This window comes from Papio anubis, chromosome 5 (assembly GCF_008728515.1).
Source record: "Papio anubis isolate 15944 chromosome 5, Panubis1.0, whole genome shotgun sequence".
In the NCBI taxonomy this organism is placed as follows: domain Eukaryota; kingdom Metazoa; phylum Chordata; class Mammalia; order Primates; family Cercopithecidae; genus Papio; species Papio anubis.
The window spans coordinates 143,034,855-143,047,413 of record NC_044980.1 but is presented as its reverse complement, the minus strand read 5'-3'; the positions used below and the strand labels follow the sequence as shown (position 1 = coordinate 143,047,413).

The following is a 12,559-nucleotide window of genomic DNA, read 5'->3' as shown; positions in this document are numbered from 1 at the left end:
CTGTAAACCTTAGAACCCAGCTGTTGCCAGGGCAACCGGGCAATACCTGTCTCTCTAGAGATGAAGTTGCCAGGGTAACTGCATCCTGTCATTCTTTCCTGGGGACCATCCGGAATGCGGCACCCACTGGCTGTTACCATGGCAACTGCCTTTTTGCCCCACTTAATCCCATCCCGTCTGCTACAAGGGCCCCACAGTTGGAGGTGGGGGAGGTGGGAAGAGAAAATATCACTTGTGGACAAAGTTTGTTCTATTTTACCTCCTCCAGCCCCTCCTTGGGTCCATCACCCCAGGGGTCCCGGGTCCATCCCACCCCCAAGCCCACACAGGCTTGCAGTATTGTGTACGGTATGGTCAGGGCGTCCGAGAGCAGGTTTCGCAGTGGAAGGCAGGCAGGTGTTGGGGAGGCAGTTACCGGGGCAACGGGAACAGGGCGTTTCGGAGGTGGTTGCCATGGGGACCTGGATGCTGACGAAGGCTCGCGAGGCTGTGAGCAGCCACAGTGCCCTGCTCAGAAGCCCCGGGCTCGTCAGTCAAGCCAGTTCTCTGTTTGCACTCGGCAGCACGGGCAGGCAAGTGGCCCCTAGGTTCGGGAGCAGAGCCGCAGCGCCCCAGTCCTGGTCCCCCAGTCCCAAGCCTCACCTGCCTGCCCAGTGCCAGGATGGCCACCATCACCTGCACCCGCTTCACGGAAGAGTACCAGCTCTTCGAGGAATTGGGCAAGTGAGTTGTGCCTCAGGGAGTCCTGGAGGGCATGGGGGGGGGGGGGGGGGGGGGGGGGGGGTTGTGCGGGGGGGGGGGGTGGGGGGGGGGGGGGGGCGGGGAGATCAGGGTCTCGAGCCGTGTGTGTGCCTGCAGTGCTTGGGAAGCATTCCTGTGTACACAGATGAAGGCAGGCTGTATGGGTTTGGGGGCACCTGCCTGTGCACAGAGCATCCAGAGTCGGGCGTGGGCATGTTTGTGGGTGCACAGACGTGCCAAGCCAGCCAGGCGAGTGTGTATGTAGGGATGAAGGGTTAACAGTGTATGCCAATGTACACGCATACACAAACACACACACATGCACACAAGTACACACAACCTGGATACACACAGATTCTTAGAGACTTAGGGTTAAAAAGGAATTTTCCTAGTCAGCTGGGTCCAAAACTGGAATTCCTTCTCTAGTTTTGCTTGAGGTGGCCATCTGCCCTCCACTTAGATACCTCCAGTGACAGAGAATTCACCAGCTCCCGGTAGTTCTTCCTGACTTTAGACACCTACAGTGACTGTACAGAGTGGCCAACTTCTCCCTCCCCACCTTCCCCTTCTCAGCTCCTGCCAGGAGTGAGGGCATCAGTACAGTAGGGGTTAATATCTGAGCATGGCAGGCTTCCTGGGTGTTGGGAGGTGGGGAGGGGCAACCAGGAAAGCTGCAGCGGGGGCACCGCTGTTTCAGGGGCTGGGGTATGAAGGGCGCAGTGGCTCTGCACAAGCAAAGTTGCCCAGCCCAGAGCTCATTTTCTGCCCTGATGACTGCTGTGTAGAGAAGGATGGGAGGGTGAGGAAAGAGGGGAGCCCCTTGTGGGGGACCCAGTAGGGTGTGGAGTGTCAGGGAGGGATTCCTGGATGTCCCCAGCTGGGTTTCTGGAGGATCCTGGGATGGGTCAAGGGTTGGGTGTATTTTGGAGACAGAGTTTGCCTTGTGGGCAAAGGAGCACTGATGCCCTGGTTGGTTTCTGCTGTGGCAGCAGGAGCATGGGGCAGGGGCCCTGGAGGCAGGTGTGTGCTGGTGTGAGTTCTGAATGTGTGTGTACTAGTGTGCATTTTGAGGAGGAGTGATGTGTGTGGCTGTAAAAGGGCTTTTGAGGGGAATTGACTGTGACACTGGAGTACGCTGGTGTGCCCTGCAAGGGTGTGCAAGCATTCATGCATGTGCACTAGGAAGAGGTGCTTCATGTGTAAGGCCTGAAAATGCAAGTGTGCCTGGCAAGGGTGCATGTGTATGAGTATCACAGGAGTGCTATTGGCTGGGTTGAATGAGAACAAGGGTGTGGACATGACTCATTATATGTGCACATGTATGGCAGGTTAGAGCTGTGTACACATAGGGAGGCACATGTGTGTGAGGTCTAGGGGTATGTGAGGAGGCTCATGTGAGATATGGACACAATGGTGTTCCTGGGAAGTCTTGATATGCACATCTATGTGAAGGCTGGGGTCATGCACACAGGATGATGTACGTGTGTGTGCACACACACGTGTGTGCATGTGTGAGGCCTGGGCTCACAGGCCTATGTGGGAGTATGGGTGTTATAGGCATGTGTGAGCTCATGCTGGTGTCTGCATGTGTGTGGGAGGTGGCCCTGTGACTGTATACAGGAAGGCTGCTTGCACACACACACACACACACACGCAGACACGCTATCCTACAGGCATGCACCGCCTCCCTTGAGCACACATACCCCCATGTGTACGTGTGTTCACTCTTATCTGCAGACTTTCGGCTTTTCTGAATGTGTTTTGTTGCGGGTAGGGGCAGGAACATAATGTTTGGGGCTGCTCTGGAGGACTGGGGCTGTCTACAAACTTGTGCAGAGACCCCTCTCCAGGTGTTTTCCAGTGCTTGCCTAGAACCCAAGAATTCCCTGATTAGCCGTGAAGCTGCCTTTCAGGGAGTGACCAAGACTGGATTCTGGCAGGACTGCGTCATGAGTACAGTGAGATGGAGTTGAGATGTGACTCAAGTGCTCAAAGTGAAAATAAAAGTGATGTTTTGCCCCAAGAGGAGATGGATATCGTTAAGACTGGGTTTTGTGGGGGCGACTTGGCAGAGAGACCCTTCGTGAGCCTTCACAGAAAATTTCAGGGACAAGGGAGCCGTGGTGTGGCCATGGCAGGAAAACCGAGGGTAGCAGGCATGGCTAGGCCTTGTTTAATCAATTTCAGACTTCTTCCTTCCAGAGCCATCAGACTGCTCTTAACCTTTTTTAGGTCACATATTCCTCCAGGAATCTGATGAAAGTCTAAATCTACATTCCCCGGAAAAACGCACAAACCTACGAAATGTGGCATGCAATGTTAGGAGCTTGCAGGACATCGGGAAGACTATGTATGAGCCTAAGTTTGCAGAAGCTTGTATCAGAGACAAGGGGATAAAGTGGACTGATTCCGCACCCATGATGTCTGTGTTAGAAAGGCCAGAGCACATCACTGAGGAGCCTGGGGCTCCTGCTCTGCATGGCAGCGTCAGTCTGAGCGTCCAGTGGTGCAGGGAGGGGCAGTGCCCTGCATGGCCATTAGGGACACAGGCTCTGTCCCTCACCACCCATAGCTCTGTGACACCAGGCAGGCTACACTACCTCTTTACCCCCACCTGTAGTCTGGAGATAAAAAGGGCTGCGAGGATTCAGTAAGATGGTGCATGTAGAGATGCAGCCTTGAGCCTGGTGCACGACGGGCCCCAGTGCCAATTGCTACCGGGGAGACTGTTGTTCTGAAAGGCTGGGCAAGGCTGAAAGTGAGGAACGGGATCTGCTTGTACCTTTTGTCTGGAGTTGGCCCATCCGGGGCTGGGAGGAGGTTGACCAAACCGTGCTTCCCCTGTGGCTGGCCTCTTCTGTGGGAGGAAGCCATGAGGGTACCTGCAGGGCCCATCCTTCAACTGATGACCCACGGTTCCTGCCAGCTGGGACACTGCAGTCACCACCCAAAAGCTGAGCCCCTGTTTCAGAACCCACTTCAGATCACTAGCAGGGTGGCTGGAAGAGGCAGCCAGGTTGGCCCTAAAAGGGCACATGGGAGCCTTTGGGTTTCCTTCTTCAAGGTGTTGGGCTGCCCAACTGGGGAGGAGGGCAAGTCCCTCCAGAGGGCTTCTGGCATCCTGCCCAGTGAGGTCTGGCTCAGGACTGCAGGCCTTTGAGGAGCCTGGGTAGGGCTGGCCATGGATGTGAGAGGAGCTGCTCTTCTCCAGCCCTGGTGGGCAGCCCTCTGGGAACACGTGACCGGGGCCAGGACCCTGGGCAGGGCTTCTGGAGCCTCTTGATGCTACTCGACTGCAGGTTCCACTGAAGCATATGAATTCAGATGAGTCAAGAACTTGATTCCGGTCTCCTAGAAGGTTGGGGTGGGGCTGTCTCTTGGGATCCAGAGATGAGCTCATCCCTCTTCCTTTGACCCAATCCTCTTCTCTCCTGAGGATGAGAGAAATAAAAGCCCAGACCCTAATGGCACCGAAGCTTGCAGGAGGCAGGCTGCACCAGCTCCAGGGTTCAGTGTGGACTGAAGTGGGCAGGCCAGAGCTCCCAGCATACACAGCCTTCTCCAAAGACCTCTCTGAGAAAGGGAAGAATGCTAGTTATTGGGCAAAGGGGTTGCCACGGATGCACCAGAGGGCCCAGGGAAGGGGTCACGTTCAAGGAAGTGGAAAACGAGCCTTTTCCAGCCATTGGCATTCTGCAGGCTTCTGATCCTACTCCCAGGAGAGGTTAGAAAGGCAGAAAGTTGCCCTGCAGCCTGTGTCATCATTGGGCTGTATAGGAAGAGTCTCCAAAGGAGATTTCACTTGAGAGAGGGAGAGAGAGGGAGGAAGAGAGACTGGAGAGAGAACTCAGCCTACTCTTTTCTCTCTAGAAACAGAGATCTGAAATTGACCCAAGGCAGAGCTGGGATCGGAGAAGGGGTTGCAAAGGCTGCAGTTGGCCAGCATGGTTGACAGGGAGGAGAGGGCAGCTTCCTCGACCTAAGCTCCTTTTCACCTGGGTTGATCCATGGGTGGCAGTGTGGCCCAGAGGCAACTCCCTACACTGAGGTCCTGGGGCCTGGGTGCTCAAGCCCTCTCATGGGACTCAGGCTCTAACATCTGTAGAATGTGCTTAGCAATCCTGCCTTTCCCAGGCAGAGCTGTTGGATGGACAATGTCACGTTGGAGAGAGGACACTGGGCATCCATGCACCCAAAGACTGGGGGCCGTGCTTTTCTTCCACCTTTTAAACCCTCTCCTATCCACAGCACTTCGGGGCCAGCGAGGCTCTTTATCCATGAGCTCATCTCTGAAGGAGGCAGGCAGGGCTTACTCATCCAACTTACAGATGAGGAGACCGCAGCTTGAGGAGGTGGAGAGACTGGCTCAGGGGATTGTGTCCAGGTCTCCAGCACCCAGCATATTGGGGGAAGACTGCTGAGAGGGATCATGACTGGTGCCGTATCTGGGGATCATCCTCCCTCTTGTCCACTAACAAGGGAAGAGAAGTGGCCATGTGGGCAGGGGAACTCTGATGTTGCTGATTTTCTACTCATGATTCTGCCTCTAATTTACTGGGCCATCCTGGGTGAATCACTTGCCGTTTGTGTGCCTCGGCTTTACCATCTGTAAAATGGGGATCATAATACCTCTGGAGATGCCTGCAATGCCCCGTTAGAGATGCCACCTTCTGTAACCTCCCTCTGTGGAGGGCACACATGGGAAATCGCAGACCTCCAGAACATCAGAATTTTAAGGACCATGGAGATGCTCTGCTCATTGCATAGATGGCGCTTGGCTTGGTCTCTGGGAGTCAACATTCAGAGAGAAGTGATTTGTCCAAGGCCACAGGAGAGACAGGGCCCAGGCTAGGGGACTAGATGATGTGCAGGGACCAGAGGCCAAAGGACAGGAAATGGAGGGGCAAGACCTCAAGGAAAGGGTGGGAGGAACAGGGAAGGGACGAGCCTTCCTCCCTGTCCTCCAAGCCATCAGAGCCGCAGGCACGCACATGTTCTGGTGCACGCTGCAGCCCTCCGCCCCCGCGCAGCCGCCCCCACACAGGCTGAGACACACTGACACTCTGCTGAGCCTCCCTCCCTCCCTCCCTTCCTCCCCACCTCCCTCCACAAGCACACAGTGACACCACTGCCAGCATACCCTGCAGTCTGGGCCGTGGCCCTCTCTGTGGGGTGAGGGCAGAGCTTTGGAGTGCAACACTCGCATCCTGTTGCCGATGCATGCGTGCTCACACACACATGTGCGTCTTCACACAGCTCACGGGAGCACACACATGCACATGGACACACACACACACACACACACACACACACACACACAGGCTGTGATAGGGCATAGAGCACGAGTCCGTCTCCCAGTGCAGGGATAGCAAGATGATGCTAGCTGGGCTTCTGGGCTTTCTCTGACTTTGTCTGTCTGCTTGTCTTTTTCTGTGCTCTTCTCTCCATCTCTCTGGTTTCACTCTGTCTCTGTCTCTCTGCCTCTGCCTCTGTCTCTGCCTCTGTCTCTGCCTCTGTCTCTGCCCTCTTTGCTGCAGTCCCCTTTCTGCATGTGAACCGCCTGTGGCACTCTCTTGGAGCTTCTCTCTGGCGCTGTAGGAAGCCTCCCACCCCAGGCAACCTGCTGAGTGCAGGTATAGCCCAAGCCGCTGAGACCAAGCCCAGGTCCTCCCGGTCCTCGTGCGGCATGGCTGTCTACCACGGTGTCAGGTGGGACTGTAAGGCCAGTGAGACTTTTTGTGCTGGAGAAGGTTGAGGGCCTTGGTGTCTTGGGGTCATATAAAAAGAGGAACACATCTGGGATCCTTGCATCCTTTCAACAGGTATTTCCTGAGCACGTACTCTGTTCCCAGTCCTAGGTTGAGCCCAGCATGCACCACATGCAAGACTTAGGTAGTCTCTGCCCTCGCGGGGCTCACAATCCAGTGCAAAGCCAACATTAATTAAATCACTTCAGAAATCATTATTTAAATGCAACTGGATAAGGGCTTTGGCCACATACACGGAATTGTGAGCTGCAAAGAGATCTCAATTAGTTGGGGTGAGGGAGGTATCAGGGAAAGTTCCCTGAAGCGATGACGTTAGGGAGCTAGAGGCTAAATAAGAGTTACCCAGAGGTTAGCTGGGTGCAGTGGTGCATGCCTGTAGTTCCAGCTACTCAGGAGGCTGAGGTGGGAGGATTGCTTGAGCCCAGGAGTCTGAGGATGCAATGAGCTATGATCATGCCACTGCACTCCAGCCTGGGTGATAGAGACCTTGTCTCTATCTTAAAAAGAGAGCGAAAGTAAGAGAGAGGAAGAAGAGTTAACCAGAGGGAAGAGGGTGAAAGAGTGTTCCTGAGAGCGGGAACAACTCAGACAAAAGCTCTGAGGTATGTATTTCAGTGGAGCATGTCAGCCCTAGGGTGATCTGGGGTCCCACTCTTCTCTGGCCCGTTCAGCCTGACCCCAATTTCCAGATGTTGGGTCCTAGCAGGACTATTAAAAACCTCTAGATTGTCTGGAAGAGGGGGCCAGGCAGGGTGGTGAAGGTCTGGAAGCCGAATCAAGTGAGAGAACACCAAGGAACTGAGGGGCTTTAGCAGACAGAAGAGACCCCTCAGGGACTATGTCTCTCCCTTCCCCAACCCCTGTGTCTGCAGAGATGTCCTGGGGCCTGAGAGGCCCTAGAGGCAGAGCTGCCGACTATGTAGAGTAAGGGAGGTAGCTTTTAGCTCCACAGAAGGAAGACATTCCAATGGTCAGAACCGCTCCTGCATCCCACAACTGGCTGCGGCCTCAGGAGCTAGTGCTCTGGCAGCAGAGATGTGCAAATTCCCACTCTCATCCACGGCCTTACCTTCCTTGCAGGCCTCCTGCCCTAGGTCCCTGCCCTCATCTGGGGAGATGCTTTGCTAAAAGAATGAAGTGGGAGATGATTTAGAGCCAGGGTACCCTCAATTCAATTCAGTATATCGGAGGGAAGAGGGCTGCGTTGTCTTACAGATGGCGAGCTAAGGCCCAGAGAGGGCGAGGCCCTTGCCCATGGTCACACAAGCTAGTGACACATGAGAACTGGACACTCCAGTGTCTGTCCACTCCAGTGCTTGGCTGTCCTATCCCTGGAGGCCTCTCTCTCTCTCTGACGCTTGGACCTCTGAAAGCCTTCATGGTATATACTCTGGACAGGGCCAGGCCATCAAAGACTGAGGAGAAAGTCACCCCTTGGCATGTCCCCTGCCTTGCTGGGCTCTGGCCCTGCCTTTAAGCACTGTAAAGAGAAAATAGAATATTTTTCTATTTTTCTTTTTGTGACCCATTCGAAAAAACTGTTGTGCAGCCAAAACAAGGAATATGTTGGAACTTCTGTTGGTTCAATGTTCCCTGCAGCAAACAGATTCTTCCGGATCCCAGCCCTTCTGTGTCCCCCACGAGACTTCTGCTGGATTGGTGTTTGGGGGCGGGGGGCAGTGCGGGACAGCTCAAGCACACTGCGTCCCTGCAGCATCTTTTAGAGTCTGGGAGTGGGTGGCTGCAGCCGCAGGCGGTTGAGAGGATGGGAGAGGTGTGGTTTCAGTAATAGGTCCTAGGATTTTCTGGCTGTATAATGCTTTGTTCTGTGGAGTTCTGCTCACAGAGCTGGGAAGAAGTGGGGAGAGTCAAGCAAAGGGGATGGTGAGCCCCCAGCGCCACCTCCTCTGATCTAGTCACCATTTGAGAAGCTGCATAGCTGTGTTTTGTTTGTTTATTATTAAGGAAAGGTACTAATGCCTAAATGGGAAAGAAAGAAAAAGAGAAGGCTTAAAAATTACTTATCAACAGTTGATTTCACAGATGGGTAAGCTGAGGTCTAAAAGCTTCTCATTGTTTCTGAATGAAACTGACCCCAGCTTTTTAACTGTTTTGGGAATCTGGAGTCCTCAGAGAATCTCAAATAAGCTGTGGGTACTCTCCCCCTCCCAAAATGCCCACTCACCGCAACACGCAGAATGCTGTCATTTTCCACAGTTCCTCCTACTCCAAAGTTTGACTGTGGACCTCAAGGTCAGATCCCCTCTAATCTGAGAGTACTGGGTATTGGAAAAAGCAATGGACTATGAATCAGCAGTCCTGGGTTCAAGGTCTTGGCCCCAGTCTCTTCAGCTTTGGAATAGGAAGGGGTGGACTTCAAAAGTAAGACATTGTGGGCTATACAAAGTTCTGATGCAGCCACATGTGGCCCACACTCTAGCCCAGTGCATGGTGCTGCCTCTGTGGCCCACCCCAGCTCTTTCCCTTCCCCCAGGCATTCTAACCTGTCTATTCCGGGTTCCACATCCTGGGTGATCAAATCAGCCAGCCTGGGCTATGTGTTACCACCAAAGGGTTTTGGATGCAGATTCTCTCACAGATAACAGATCTATCTGCATTTGACCAGGAACTTTCTGAAATCACCCCCAGCTCATCTCAGAGAAGTGAAATGCTTAAGTATCTTAACCAAGAGTGGGGAAATTTTGGGGAAGAGGCTGGGCTTTGATTATGAGGTGCCTGCCACGTAGCATCTAGGCAAGATAATGAGTAGCTAAAAATACGGAGCTAGAGTTCCGAAGACAGGAGGGGACTCTGGATGTGGATTTCAGTTTTGGGTAATGGTCAATGACTTTAACTATTTGGGAAGTCATGGACTCCTTTGCAGAGCTGATGACTATGCATCCTTTGCCCAGAACAATGCACAGACACAGAATCATTTTAATACAGTTTTAAGTGGGTTCACAAATGTCTGGAGCCTCCCCAGAGATCACAGCTAATGGCCCCTGGTAGAAGGGATGGGCGGGAGTGGTAAGAGGGTGGGTGGAAAGAGGCCGGGAGCAGCAATACTGAGGGAAGGTGGGGCAGCGAAGGCATTTTCAGTGATGGGGGAGACCAGGAGAGCACGGCGACCCAGAAACAAAAGGAAAGGTGAGCTCAAAGCTATGTTCAGTGAGGCCAAATGCTACCTGGGGTGGGGTAGGCAAGGTGCATTAGGCTCCAGCGGGGACTGCAAGGGGTAGTGGTGAGGGTGGGATGAGGCATGGGTGGGCGAACCTGGCGCAGGCATTTCTTTCATGGAGCCCCGGGGGCGGCAGCCAGATTGTGGTGGGTTCATGGAGTGTGGGAGGTGGGAAGAGGAGGCGGCGGATGTCGGACATTTGTTCTGGAAGCTTGGCAGCAAAGAAGAAGGGAGGAAGGAAACAGCCCAGGCTGCTGGGTCGAGAGAAAGGTTCCTGGTTGTTTTGTTTTATTTGAGGAGGTTGTTTTATTTTTCTGGAAGGAGGGAGACCTCAGCATGTTTGAGGAAACAGTTAATGAAGAGCAGACACTAAAGACTACCGTAAGGGGCCCAGACAATCAGACCCCCACGGAGCCCAGAGTGGAGGGAAGTGTTTGGTGAGTGCTGTCCCCAGAAGGCCGCAATAGATCATAAGTGTTCCTGTTTGCTGAGACTGACAGGTGTAACGTGGCTCTGAGTGGTCTGGGGTGAAGGTGAAGAGGCTTCCTTTAGAGAAAGTGGCAGCAACCCGTCTTGGGCAGCAGAGACCCCTCACAAACATCCCCAGGAGGGAGCGGGGCTGGTCCCATCTTTTGAATGAGGAAACTGAGGCCCAGAAGAGTAAGCAAGCTGGTAGCCAAGCTGAGTGAGGGCTCAGGTCTTCTGACTCCCCATCTAGTGCTCCTGGAGCTGCACTTGACTGCCATGTCAACTCTTCCTGCTGTTTCAGGCCAGAGAGGGCGGTGGGCCCCTGTGGGCTGGCAGCCAGCTACGCCCAGGACACCTTGCCTGCCAGGCAGCTAGAAAGCAATTTCCCAGCGTGAATCTTGCTTTTCACAGCCCATTAGCACGTTCCCACATTCTCAGCCACGCGCACCGGACTCACTGTCACTGTGCCCTCTCTGTCTGTCTGCCAGAGGGGGGCCTCCCTGCCTGCCCACACTCCTGCTTGTCCACTCTCAGGGGCAGGCTATTCAGCCCTGGTGAGCTGCCCCTTCCCCACCTCGCTATGGCTCCCACACACCTCCACCTTGGCTTACTTCTTCCCCGAGTTTGGCAAACAATGTCCATTTTGTTTCTGATGATGCCAGCTGTCCTCCTCCCTTCGTGGATAATGATGCCTACACAAGGCATTGTTCCTTGAGCATTTACTATACCCCAGGGACTCTGCCAAACTCATTGCCTGCCTAATTATCTCATTGAATCCTTGAAACAACTGCACAGGGTTGGTACTATTGTTGTCCATATTTTGCAGTAGGGGGGAAACAGGCTTACTGAGGTGAAGTAGCTTGCTAGGAAATAGCTGACCCACTATGTGAACTCTGCTTGGTCTGACTCAGGAGTGCCTGCTCTTCTCTATGTAGAACCGTGCTCTCCAATGTGGCAGTCATTAGCCACATATAGTTATTTAGATTAAATAAAATAAGAAATTTGGTGCTCAGTTCCACTGGTCCCATTTCAACTGCTCTGTAGCATCTGTGGCTGGTGGCTGCTGCAGTGGACAGCTCAGTGTGTGTGCATCATCACAGGAAGTTCTGTTGGACGGCACTGGTATGAAACACTAGAGCTGAAAAGCTACTGCGTTCCTGCGCCTCATCCCTACCCTAGCCTCCACATTGCAGATGAAGAGACTGTGGTCCTCACTGGGGCCGATTCTTGCCTAAGTCCTCCCAGCAGGGCTGAGGGCTGAGACTTGGTTCCTCCAGTGTCTGCCTGTCTGTCTCTCCCCCACACACCCTTCCCTGCCTACATTCTGTGACCCTCTGGCTCACATGGATACATGCTTCATACCTAGGGTGATATACATGTGCTTTGTCACACCTACAGCCTCACAGCATCACACTCTTAGGGGCTAGACCAGGTTGCCAATACATGCCTATGGCCAGACACCCACCCCTTGCACCCAGGAACACTTCCCCCACCCCTCCTCCTTTGCACCCAGGGGCATTCCCCTACACCTCTCAAGGAATTCAGAAATACTTTCACAGGCACTTCCAGGACTGCCCATGGCCATCTGCCCCAGCCCTCACACCCAGGCCTCATCCCTTCCTCTTGGGACTCTTGGCCATCGCCTCCCACCCCTGCCCTCCCAACCTTGGCCTCCTTGCCTCTCCTGCCCTGTCCTGTTCCCAAGTTCCTGCCCACTTGCCCATCTGCTGGCTGCCTGCTCAGCTCAGGGCCACAAGAGGAGTGGGCTGGCTCTTCTGTTTGCCAGGGTTTCTGGGCTGTGGCCACTTGTTCGTGCAGAACAAGAATACAGAAACATTTTTTTTTTTTTCTTTTTTAAACAGAAGATAAAAAAGGGAAGAGGTTAGGGCTGCCGACTCACTGCCCTCATTCTCATTTTGGCTATGACTTTCCTCTGATCCCTACCGCCATGGCAGGTAGGGTTGGAGCCTGGGGCTGCCTAGGTAGCAGCCCAGCCCCTTTTCTCACCTCATTTGCCCCCCTTCTCCCCAAACTATGTCCCTTGTGATTAGTACTGTATCAAGTGTTTTGCACCAGTTACCTCACTTAATCTCCCCAACAGACCCAGGAGGTAGAGGCTGTTATTACCCTCTAACAGGAAGACGCAGAAGGGGATGTGTCAAGTTCAGCATCACACAGTTGGGGGTGAGCTAGGATTGGACTATGGGTCTTTGTGACCCCAGAGCCTCTGCTCTTGAGGACCACATTCTCCTGTCGTGGTTGAGTCAGAAGAAAAAGTGCAAGGGACCTGGATTCTCTTCACAGCCTCAATTAGGAATATGCCTGCTCACTTGAGGCCTCGGTTTCCCAATCTATTAAATGGGAGAGCAGAATTCCAACTCCACAGGATTGCTGTGAGGGTCAA

At 53.7% G+C, this 12,559-nt stretch overlaps 1 protein-coding gene across 2 annotated transcripts in view; it reads left to right on the top strand.

Moving 5' to 3' along the window:
• Positions 1-12,559, top strand: part of CAMK2A (calcium/calmodulin dependent protein kinase II alpha) — a 70,035-nt gene continuing 57,476 nt past the window's right edge. For both annotated transcript variants that reach the window (XM_003900360.5, XM_003900359.5), the window contains exon 1: positions 1-723. In XM_003900360.5, coding sequence (XP_003900409.1) covers positions 662-723 — 62 coding nt within the window. In that variant the 5' untranslated portion in view covers positions 1-661. The remainder of the gene's footprint in view (positions 724-12,559) is intronic.